Source organism: Lissotriton helveticus, chromosome 5_1, assembly GCF_964261635.1.
Source record: "Lissotriton helveticus chromosome 5_1, aLisHel1.1, whole genome shotgun sequence".
Classification (NCBI taxonomy): Eukaryota; Metazoa; Chordata; class Amphibia; order Caudata; family Salamandridae; genus Lissotriton; species Lissotriton helveticus.
In genome coordinates, this window is record NC_136065.1 from 680795946 (window position 1) to 680808662 (window position 12717).

The 12717-nt window shown below is 42.1% G+C and overlaps 1 protein-coding gene across 1 annotated transcript in view; it reads left to right on the top strand.

Moving 5' to 3' along the window:
- The window catches only part of SAR1A (secretion associated Ras related GTPase 1A), a 109069-nt gene extending 97207 nt beyond the window's left edge, over positions 1 to 11862 (top strand). The window contains exons 6-7 of the mRNA XM_078643071.1: positions 4847 to 4978; positions 8943 to 11862. Of these exons, the coding sequence (XP_078499197.1) occupies positions 4847 to 4978; positions 8943 to 9059 (249 nt within the window). The 3' untranslated portion in view covers positions 9060 to 11862. The remainder of the gene's footprint in view (positions 1 to 4846; positions 4979 to 8942) is intronic.
- The last annotated feature ends 855 nt before the right edge of the window (positions 11863 to 12717 follow it).

The following is a 12717-nucleotide window of genomic DNA, read 5'->3' on the forward strand; positions in this document are numbered from 1 at the left end:
CCCGCCCTTAACTTGGGGGTCGAAACGTCGACATCATTATCAACACATACACGCCCTGCCGAAAACTTGTTAAACTCAACTCCTGTGTATAGTGTATCTCTTGGGAACAACTGTGATCTGTAATATGACTGGAAATGTTCTGTTGAATAAGACAGAATTGTTTATAGGACACAATTCCTTTTCTTTGTCCCTCATTCTTTTCCAAACACACCCTACCCTCCTTTAAAATCCCCTTTTCCTATCTGACAATCACCGAGCACGGATTGAAGAATTATACGTAATTTACCATGTATTGTATGAATATGAAATATAGTATATGCGTAACTGCAGAAAATCACTGCGAATATTTGGATTAAATGCAATTCAAATGACATTTACTTGGTGGATGTACCTTTATGTTCAAGCAATGATATGTTTAACTGTTTTGTAATCGACCACCCCTTTTCTTATAACATTGTACTGACCCAGGTCGATGAGGTAAGGGTTTACCCCATTATTACCTACCATTGCTCCCACCCTAAGCCTCTTGCAACCTTACAGGGGGCTCTGCCTCCCGCCGCATTTATAAGAGCTCTTCACAGGCTTGATAACGCCAAAAGCTGTGTTTTTCACCACAGCTCGGCGGGCCTGATAACGCCTTCAGCTGTGTTTTTTGCCACAGCTCAGCGGCAATGGTTTGGGTGTGTCACCCGCATATCCCTCTTAACAGAACCCATTTACTTTATTTTTATGGCCATGTTTTTTCATTCCACTGTAGCTTTACACACCAGAGACCTGTTTATACACGCCGGTGTTGCAAGGTAAGTATTGGTAGTGTCCTGGGCGCTCACTGAGCGCACTACATCACTGGTGCTCAGACTCTGTGGGCATCAGTCCCCTCTGCCACTACCCTTGTTCACCCATATCTGTACCCACTCGGCGGGCATCAGACATGATCGTGTCAACACACTTGTGCATACACGTCTAGGGTCAACTCTTCTCGCTAGCACACATTTGGCCATAGTCACCAACACTTCACATACATTCGAATGCACATGCCCTAGTGCACACTTGTGTAAGGCCATCAACATGCTATGCACACACGGTAACCGAACCCTTAAGGGCAATAGCGTCCTATTATGCATACCGGTCCAATCAGCCCAGCGAGAGAGCCACGAAAGCCCCTTCTGCCAGAGAGATAGGACAAACCAAGAAAGTAAGTGGTTTTAAAATGAAATGCTCCTTACCATTGCATTCTCGCTATTTTTAATCCATTTCAATTTCAACAGATTTCCTCCGTGTTTGGGCGGACTGTATACTCACAAAGTGCACATTAAATTATACCTGCCTGGAGCTATGCCTTGTCCCTTGAGTTTCTCCACCCACTGTATACTGAGAATCTATTTCTCACTTTTACTTTAAAAAAATGTATATATTACATCCTTGTTACTAAAGATGCAGGGTACTCTCGTTGAGAGATCTACTGTAGTACTGTTATGTACCCTATTTTGTACCAACCCCCTCCCCCCCATTGAATTTATTAATCTTCTGGTAGGTTCAGCTTCACTTCATTATCAATGGTGCGTGCCCATGTAGGACTGCGTTCACCAATCCTCTTTTTGTTTTCCTTTCTGGCTGACATACATAAACCTCTTTCTGCTTCAAGCTAAGGGTGAGGGCCTCCTCTCTAAAATAAGTTTTGGTACTCTTTCCACCTCATGTTGTTCCCAGCTATTTGCCATGTCTCTTCTCTCTTACCCCTTCGTAATTCTATTGCTGTCTACCACTCTGCCTTCCTGCTGCCCCTTGCTGTTGGTCTCATCTCTGCCTGTCCCTCTTCTCTACTTGTCCATCTACTTGCCTCAGCGCCCTTCCTCAGGCTTTGTCTCCTACTGGATCTTCCTTTCCTGGACTCAGATTGCCTGCTCCTCCTACTGGTCACTCTGCACCACTTCCTGCCTCCTTCACTGCTTGCCTCTGGTTGAATGTTAGCTATACTCCATGCCTGGCCATCTCCGTATTTTCCTGTCTCCCCTCCCCACCCCTATTCTTCCTGTGTCTGCATGCCCCCTCAGTATCTGCCCCTTTTTTAATGTCCGCCATGTTCCCTTCTTAATAAGTTTTCGTTTGCTTTATGTAATGTAGAGAAATATTAAACCTTGACGCTTTCCATGTAGAGAAGTGTAGAAGAACCTGTAATATTGAAAGAAGCGCATAGCATTTTATCACACGAGTAGATGAGCCAGGTACCAATGCTGCAATCTACAGGTCTAAATGCTGAACGTTCATCTAGCTCTTACAGTAAATAAGGTTATAATATTGTAGTGCCAAGATTCCATTGAAGACAGTTTGCTATATAAATAACAGGAAAGCTGGACGTCTAATATCTCCCCCATCAGCACGAAATCCAAGAACAGACCCATGGGATCTCCGGCCTTGTGTTCTTCAGGTTTGCATCTATGCATTTCATGATGTGTTTTCAAATGGACTAAGTATGCTTGTATATTCACGTGCTAGCGGAACTAATGTCAGCATAACACTACACCCTTCAACTAAACAATACTATACTCCATATATTACGAAATACAACATGCAAATCCATAGCGCACCATACCACTCGCCTCAAATCGACACCAAATGATACACACGACTCAAGGAGATCCACACCAATTTATAACAAGCATTGGCATAGCCAATAGGTCTCGCCTTTGGAACCTTATAAGTGTGTAGCCATGCAACAGTTGATGATGTTGCACCAAGGATCTTGTGCTGCATAACTAAATACTTATAAGGTTCCAAAAGCGAGACCTATTGGCTATGCCAATGCTTGTTCCACTTTGAAGCTGAAGGAGCAGTTGTCTAGACAGGTGCCCATTCGCTCCAATGACGTTCTGCAGTGGTGGAAAGGGTATTGCCCCTGCCCTTTCACAGAAGGCACCTTCTATAGATTTTACTGCTATGCTTTGAACTGCAAGTGGTTGATGTTCATTAGACGTTTGGTGTTGTGACGCCATGATTTTACAACTCAAAAGTACACATTCAATTATTTGCCTTTTAGATTCATTGTTCATAAAAAGTAATTGTTTTTGCTGTTTCTTTTTCACTGCAGCACGCTTTACAAAAAATATATAATTAGGACCCAAAATGCAAGCCAAACGTGCTGTTTTTGCAGTTGTCGTTTTTAGTTGGTAATATTAGTTTATTTTGTCAAGGTAAAAAACAATTTTGGTGCTGTCAGAAGGCCTAGATTGTTAATTAAGAGGGCACTAGATTATTGAACCTCAATGCACTTATGTGTGACATTCCATGTCTTAACTATGAGTTAGCACTTTATCACGAGTATGAACTGCGTCATTAATGACCCAATTTTAAAAATATTGAACACTCTTCCAGGGCTAATAGTTGAATTCAAACCAAATTCTTCTCGTAAGCTCTGTTCTCCATCACTCAGGTGATCTCTGTGCACCACCCCATTGACAAAGCCAATGGTCTCCCATCAGCGCGATCTATTGGCATCGCCAATGCTTATTTTACAATGTGAGTGCCTGTGGATTTTGTGGCCTAGCTCCGACAGCACCCAGACAAACCTGCCAAAGCCATACATTTCTGAAAACTAGACATTTGGTGGGGGTCCAGAGTGACGTGACTTGCGTGCATCTCTTAGGCCTCCCCCCCCCCCCCTTTCAGTTATATTTGCCCCTGAAGGAAGTCGATTGTGCCCCCAGGGAAAACAAACATTGCTGGCCAAACAAATTGCATGCCCCCCAGGAATTCGTTTGAGACGTCACTGGAAAAAGTACACTCTCTTTCCTTTCCAGTGATACCTGCCTAAAGTTTGGGGACATAGCCTACAATCTCCACCAGACGCATGAGAGAGCACTCACCTTCTCCTTTCTGGCCGCTCTGGTAGGGAGGTATGTCGGCGTGCCACCTGGCATGCTGATGAAACAAGTCTCAGGAGCAAGCGCCGGAGGTTAATTTTTAACCCTCCTCAGCATTGGCCACACTCTGGATGTAATGCTGATATTGGCTGTTGGCCAACGCACCCGCTAGAAGAGTTAAGAGGTTCACTGGTGCTCACAAGAGGACCCGTGACTCCTGTTTGTTGAACAACAAATTGGTTACAATGTGGTTGTGTGCACCACCTTTTTCAAGGCTTCAGCTGCCAGGGCCATCATACTTAAGGACAATAGAAGAACTCGTGAGAATAGGGAGGCATTAATTTAAAATTCCTCGAAGGAGCAGTTGCATTAAACCTTGGCTAACTAAATAATAGTCTATGTCCGGTGCCATCTTAAGTATAGATAGAAGTACAATACTTTGCATGTTTCTGTGATGGTTAACTCAGTTACTTAATGTATTTTTATGATGATGTGTAGTTGGTGGAAAGAGGGTGTAGATGCTGGCAAGTGATCCGAGATGTCGTGTTTTTCCTATGAGGATTGTAATGATTTATTTTATTGGTATCAAATTCTTAAGTGATAATTTTATTTCTTAATTTGTACTCTGCCTTTCACAAATTACCCTTTTGTCACAAAACTCTCAGATTCTTTATACCTTACCGTTTTTTGTTTGTTTGTATTTATTTTTTACTTTGGAAGACCGCACCAAACAGCCAGTCTGAAATCAGCATTGCCTATGAAACCTATGCTTCCTACTTCCCTTTAAGTTTCAGTGATTTGTACACATGCGTTTAATGTACTGCATTGTTCTCTAAAGTTTTATATACGAACTTACTAAAAATGTATATACGAAATATGACCACACGTACAGCTGATTTTTAGTGAAGTGTCATAACTTAAGAGTTCTTCTGGATGTCACTAATCTACTCTGTGCAGTTGAATAGTGTTTTCGTTCTCTGTTGTAGGCATTAATGACTGATGAAACAATATCCAACGTGCCAATCCTAATTCTGGGTAATAAAATAGACCGCCCTGAAGCAATCAGCGAAGAGAAGCTCCGGGAAAAGTTTGGACTATATGGACAGACCACAGGAAAGGTAAGACAACAAAGGTTGCTGACTTTTACATTCATGGTAATAGAAAGGGTTTTTGAATGGCACAATGTTCTGCAATGTGAATTTGTTTATTATACTCTATAATAGATTTCCTTTATCTGACTTTGCCTAAAGTTCACTTATTTCCTTAGTATTTTAATTACATACCTTCATCAACTTGTCTTAGGTGCTAAAAGCCGAACACCTTGGCAACGTTAAATATTAACGTGATATTGTACATTTGCTGTTCGTTTTTTATATGAGTTTGTAAAAGGCAGGTTTTTTTATTTTATTTTTGTATTTTATTTTTATTTATGGTATTTATACACATACAAACAAAACACAGGGAAAAATCTTTGTATGGATAGCCGTCCTATGCGTTACAGGGTAAGTGGTACATAGTAAGTACTTGGGGTGGCCCTCTTTTTTGTTTGGCTATACAGTTATGGTAGGTTATAAGTGGAGTGGGAGAAAAGAAAAACCAAGAAAAGCGTGAATAAGTAAAGAGGGAGCGAGATTACAATATATTTTTACATTGTAAACTGGCTGGGTGATTATTCACCATTCGAATAAAAAAAAAAGTATTTTAAAGAATTCGTTCTGAAATCGAATTCTCAATGACTTTGCTTTTAAAAGTTGGATCCGAAGTTAGTGTTGGGGAATAGCTGGTTAGGGCAGTAATGTTGCTCCTAAATGACTTGCCACATTCTAGGTTACTGTGGTCTCTCTTTCCATCGTTAAAATTCATTGAGGGGTTTTACAGTAAATAAAAATTAACTATCATTACTGTCAGCCGAGATTGTCTGAGTCATTAGAGTTAATAAATCCAAGAGGCCAGCAACATGCATTTTGTACTGGTCCATATACAGGCTATTAATGTATTCTGCCATTACAGACTGGGGTCCTTGGAGGTTATTAATGCATGGAGCCATTCAGGGTCTTTAACAACTGGCCCCCTTGGTACTCCGAGCAGGATACACTTAACTGTTACTGCCCCACACCATGAATATTAATTGGTGCCACTGGCCATTAACGAATGGGCCATTTATACTTCCTAATGACAGTAACATTACTTATAAGCGAATTGATGGTCAATACGAGGAACCATCGATGTTCATTACCTCCTGGTACTATCATAATCATTAATGCAAAGGTGTGGGGGTGGGGGTGGGGGCGCAAGAGCTCAAAACTTCACAGATACAATGAGCCCAGCATTTGAGATAGTAAAAAAAAAAGTACTTTATGATGGAAACAAAATGTAATACGGCACAGTTCAGTGGGGCTCAGTTGCCAGATTGTAAATCCAACTGTGATGTCTAGATAAGGAACCACCTGCTATGGCACCCTCCTTCTGTTCTAGGAGTGGTTATTGTGTCTACAGACCCTAATGAAGGAACAGGCACAGATTATGCACAGGTTCAGTTCACTAGGCCTCCACTCACATGGAGTAAATCACGATACAAGTCCATTGGTTGTACCCAAATTAAAAGGATCACTTAAGCAACAGTAATTTTTCCCAGGCAGAACTCCGTTTGCTTAGTTTGCATATCTAGTTCAGTCTTTGTCATGCAAGGTCCCTTCATGCTGTCGCAGTTAATTGGTGCTGGAGTGTGCTCCTCTTGCAGGCACTCTCAGGATTACATCTGCTGACACAACCTTCGTGTTTAGTTCCTTTACCCCAGAGGAGTAGCAGCATAGTATACCTGTTCAGTAGATGCTCCTCCCGCTAGATGTGGCCTCCAGAATGATTTTCAGTTGCTGCTCATTGCAGCCTCCAGCCTGTGATCACCTTCGGTTTCAGCAGTGATGACCGCTCCTTCTCAGGCTTAACTAGGGGGTTTGGGGAGGAGGAAGCAGCTGCACCAGGCCTTCTGACATTGCAGGGTTGCTGGCTTCATTGTAGGCTGTGATGGGAAACTCCTCACAACATGGGTCGGCCTTGTCTTTGCTCCCAGGGACAGTCTGATATGGCTTAGTGTCCCCGCATGCAAGGAACACAGCTTGCTTCTCCCGGAAAAGACTCCTGCAGAGCCAGACATTCTCCTTCCCTCTCAGAGCAGACACCCTTGTAGGTTAGGCAGATCATGCTTCTCCAGCAAGTTGTGCAGACTTCCGGTGATATCTGCACACCTCTGCTCACAAAGAAGCTCTTTGTGTATTATGAGGAGCCTTTCCTTCCATGGTCAACGAAAATGTGAAACAAAAACCTTGTGTAGTGGTTTGGATCCCACTCGTATACACATGTTCCAGACAAGGGATAGGAATCCACTGTCCACGTTTCCAGAACTAGTTTGGGTAGGTTACCTTTCAAGTATAATTTTCTGGCTGCTCCTTAGACACAGTCTTTGTGCATGTTGATGGCTGTCGCAGCAGGTAGTAGTGGTGCTGATTACAAATAGGATTATTGAAAAAACCAAGGCCTTCCTGATGCACTAATCTAGGACAAACAAAAGGGCAGGCCCTTCCTCGAAACTTACTCACCTTCCCATTACCATCTATCAAATGGCAGTGCGCAGCAAGAATTAATCAGCATTCCTTTGGTAACCAGGTCCACACTGAATTTCTAAGGCAAGTCCTTTCTCCATCATCCTCACTACAGTGTCTGGGCCACCAACGTCCAGTTACATGAATGTAGGTAGTGCACTTTCATGGTCTGGTGAAGGTGTCCTCATCCTCCATCTTGGGGCATGCTAACCCAAGGGCATCCAAAGTACATCCCACTGGTCCTGGTACCCAGACTCATACAACATACAGAATCCTACTACCTTACATAGGCTACATGCACACATGTGGACTAATGGAGGAACTTTACCTGAGTGGATCAGTGGACCCCACTCTTCTGACACGGGTCTCACCATCATCGCTTTTGCAGGGACAGCAGTCTAATGCCAACTAACTATGAGGACATTCTTGATGGGTCCCTTTAGGTCACAGAACAGTTTCTGGACTGTGCATTACTATGGACCCCCCTAGGCCACTGTGAACACACTAGATTTGTGTTAGACCGCAACAGAGTAAAAAGTCAAGATACCAGTTTCACAAGCACTCAGGGCACGGGTACATGCCAGGTTTACCTCCCAACAAACCTGCTCTTATATGCCTAAAAAACATAATATAAGCAGGAGAACAAATACTTCACGTGCTTGTAGTGTCAATTGTCATTGATTTAAGTTTGGTGCATTTTCATACATCCTTTCCAAATTATCAACAAAAATGTAGGTCGTCTTTGAACATTATTGTTGTGAAAAACAATAAGAGAAATGACTGCAAAGGGCTGTGTGGTTGGCCACATTTTTCCATTGTTTATGAACAAATGATGAACTTCTTGGAATCACTTTCAAAATATTTCACAGAGATTTCAGTCAAGAGTGCAGCTTTTGGAGACCAATATTGAATTATAGATGTGCATGGGTTAGCTGGGGTGTTGGAAAAAAAATTAGTAATCCTCTCTCGCCTTGCCAAGCAGCAGGGAAGGGTTGTCTTGGACCTGCAATGCCAATGGCAACCTTTTGAATGATTTCATATATCAGTTAGAGGAAACTAATGGTTTATGTTGTGTCTTAGAGAAATGTAGCATCCAGAGTTGCGGTTAGCTGCAGAGCAATCTAGCAGTGCCAGAACGGTTGGTCTGACAGTGGTGTGTGAGCCGTTTTTTCTGTTGATTTCCCAGATATTGCCACAAACAGTGCATGCTGCAGGCACAAATGCATTTAGTCTCCCATGCTTTGCAAAAGACCTACATGTACATCAAGTTAGAACTGCCCCGATTTATAGATGTATGCTACGTTTAGGCTGTCTGATTCGCTAACAGGGGCTGCTTCTATTTTGGTGCCCGGGCCTATTTTCTGCCCCAGTCCGACATGGCAGCATCCGTCTGAGAAATTAAAAAGGTTACAGTTAAATGGTGTGTGCTTAATCAGGGGGAATTCAAACTCTGCTTATAATAACATGTTCTTGTGTCTTACAGGGTAACGTGCCACTGAAGGATCTGAATGCGCGCCCAATGGAAGTGTTCATGTGCAGCGTACTCAAGAGGCAGGGTTATGGCGAGGGATTCCGTTGGCTTTCCCAGTACATCGATTGATTTCCGGAATGGCAACGGACATGAAGAGTGACAAAATATACAGAGCTCTATTCCGCTGAACTGACCCCATTCCCAGCTTCCTCCGACTTCTCAGTCGGAATGTGGAAGACTAGCCAACCAAAAACTGGTATTCAGAACAAATAGCACCCACTTCAAAACAAACCACACCCAGAAATCTGTTGGCCAATCAGTGGTCACATTTCAAAATTGAATTAATAAGCAAGCAATTCTATTTTTTAAAGAAGTGTCACTGTAAACTGTTTCCTTATGTTTTGTGTTTTTTTAACATCTCATTTGGTCTGGAGTTTATATTTGGCTATTCTTTTTTTATACATGCATATTTAATGCAATACAAATATATTGCAGGATCCTAAAGTGACTATAATGTTTAGGGTAAGGTTGGCTCTCCAGCAACGATTTTGCACCCCTGTTTGGGTTCTGACATGGAAGTGCGCCAGCATGTTCAACAAAGGATTTCGTGTTTCTGAGCTCCCTTGTTTTAGGTGGGCAATTTGTACAACTCAGCAAAGTGGTCACACTGCATCCTGTTTTTGGTGTGTGTATTTTGTTCCCATTTTACATACACTTCTAAAGCCCTCCATTGACCTGTGGTTCCTGTGGTGGAGTGAAGAAACAGTTAATGCAGATTTGGTGTTGCCAATCTTCTGTATAGTGGCAGTACAGTGTGGATGACAATAGAGGTCTGCAGCGGATCCCATTAACACGAGAGCAAAAAAATCATGTTTGGTTTTCCGTGACATTTTTTCCTCTTGCATATTTTGTAGTTAATGATTTATACATTTAAAGCAGCAGTCTTTCTAGGATGGCTAAGAAAATGTTAGGTGCCTGAGTGTATATAACTGAATATGCCTAATTCTTTAAATACAGTTTTTAAAAATGCAAGTGTGGAAAGCTGCATATCTCACTGGAATACCATTGGCTATGCCCGAATAAGCAGTTGGAGTAGTTTATCAATTCGAGGGGTAGACAAAAGTTTTTACATGTATATCCCTAAAGTGTGCGTTTTCGGTCCAGATCTGTGGATGTACACCTCAAACTCCCTGCTTTGGCTGTATTTTCCCATCTGAATGAATGTCAAAAAAAGAGTGCATATTTATTTTTTGTACAGCTCCAGGACGACACCGTTTCTGAAAGTGTTTTACTGTCTTATCGTTCATCCCGTTAATTATCCGGGGAAGGCTTGCCAGATATTTTCATCGTTTTTGCAAAGAACAATAAATATACAGTGGAACATTTTAATGAGTAGAAAAAATTGGTGCCATTTGACCAAGCCTACCCACTTTGTCCCCACCAAATTATTTCTAAATACCATGTTAATGCAGGGGAGTTGGTTGGGCATGAAGTAGATTTCACATAAAAGCATAACAAAATCTTGACTTTACCTACATTTTTGCTAGTATGTACCTGGGATAGTAGACAAAACCAGTCACTCTTTAAATCCCCATTGTATGATTTGGGTTTTTGGGGATTTCTTCTTTATGATCGACACCGCTTTAGTGCTGAATTATTTTTCCCTTTTTTCACATTGCATCCGTGGGTTTTCACATTCACTTTGGATTAACAAGAATGTTTGCCATTTTGGATTTGACTGCAGAATTTTGCTTGGGCTGGTGTTTAACCCTTCGTATATCCCCGTTTCCACCTCTGCTTATACCCATATTTTAAAGTTTCACATTTGCCTTTTGCTGGCACAATCCTGGCTCACATTGGGTCACTTGTTGGGGTGCTTTGTGTTCCAATTTCCTTGCGTGGCCGTTGCCTCTCAGCCTCCAGGATTTGTGGGTGCACAGTGTTGGGCTTCCTCCTGGATAATATTGGCGTTCTTAGCCAACACTTAAACTATCCTCTTTTTGTGCCCTGCGGAGGCCTTCCTTCTTACATAGTTTTATATCTAGAATTTTACTGGACGCATAGGCAGCAAAAGAGCAGTATACATTGGTGTGAACTCATCTAAGTAAAATAAAAATTGACTCTGAAAGTTTTGAGTGAAAAAAAGCGTGTTTGAATCACCAGAGTATGTTAAATACTTTTCTTTTTACACAATGAAAATAGTTGTTTTTCCTTTTAATCTTTGCACTCACTTTAAATATTATCAGCTTTAAAATAGTAGAATCCACTATGATTCGGCATGCCAAACTTGATAAAAACCTATGATAGTGGAGCACTGTATTTTATTGGTCATTGATTGTTTAGCTAAAGCCCTTTTAGCTAGTCTTTTTAGCAGAATTTGTTAATGAAAACCCACCGTAGTTTCTTCATACCCACCACTCCCCTTACTTTCTGTCCTTCCCCCAGCATTATCTTATAATGTAGCAGAGGGAGTAAGTTATTTTAGGGAAGAAATTTAGTTGTAAAAACAAACTATTATTAAATAATTCTTGTGACGCCAGCACAGTGCCCTTCAAATTTAGTAGATTCACGCCTCCATGCTCAACACAGGAAAACTTGGAGGAAGTGGTGTCCTTAAAAACAAACTTGTTGAATGATCCTTAGAAGAGGTCCTTGATTCCAGTGCAGGACATTTTATACAGGTTTGTTCATGCGGGAGGAATGGAGCAAAGAGATGGGTAATAAACTATAATCTTTTGTTATGTTTAAAAAATTTAAAAAATGTGGGGTTTTCCCTACAAAAGTGCATGGAGCACTACCATATCTGGTGTTCAGGTAGCAAAACACGAATCCTTCCCTGGTTTATGGACATGAAAGTATTTTACAAAAGGGATTTTGCTAAGTAACGCCTGGTACACCTTGTGTCGCGCTTAATAAACAATACAACATTCCACTTTGTGTGTGATCGAGTTACAATAATCTGTTTTAATTGTATTTTTACCATACAAGCTTTCTTTTCTATTGAATCAGAATAAAAAAAATTACAGTAAATGGTTAAGAATTCCAACCGTTTAATCAACGTGTGCATGCATAGCTGCCAAGGTTTCAGGTTGCTATGAGTGACATTTCTATAATTGTAGTGCGATTATGAGTGATATTTCAACAACTATGAGTGACACTGTATCGCAAGCAAAATTAAGCAATGAAGACAAGGGAAACGTAAATATCAGAAATTACACCCATCTGAGCAACGAGAAACTAAGAAGTTAACCGCTGCAAAGCACCAGAAATGGAAGGGCACTAACCCAGTCCCCTTGTAAAGTCAGTGGCACAACACTACTGTTAACTGCTTAAACTAGTTAACCCCTTCCATGCTGGTGACGGAACCGCTCCGTCACCAGCCTCGGTTGCGCTGTGCTGGTGACGGAGCGGTTCCGTCACGGCCCGCTCGACGCGCCTGCGCGGCGCTGATTTCGCGCCTGCGCGGCGCGTTCTATTGAGCGGGCGGGGCCGTGATGGAACCACTTCGTCACAAGCACAGCGCGCCCGAGGCTTGTGACGGAGCGGTTCTGTCACGAGCATGGGAGCGCCGTGCGGCCCCCCTTCCCCCCCTAGCGCTGCGGCAGAATTGCCGCCGCAGCGAAGGTGTTAAAATATCTAAAACACTCCTAAAAACGATTCATACGCAACAGCTGTGTCACCTATGGTTTCACCATTATTTTCGCCATGCAAGCCGTGGAGCAAAGCTCTTTCTATGGTGTTGACTGATGGAGCTAAATCTGTTTGCCTCTTTCTGAATTACACATGC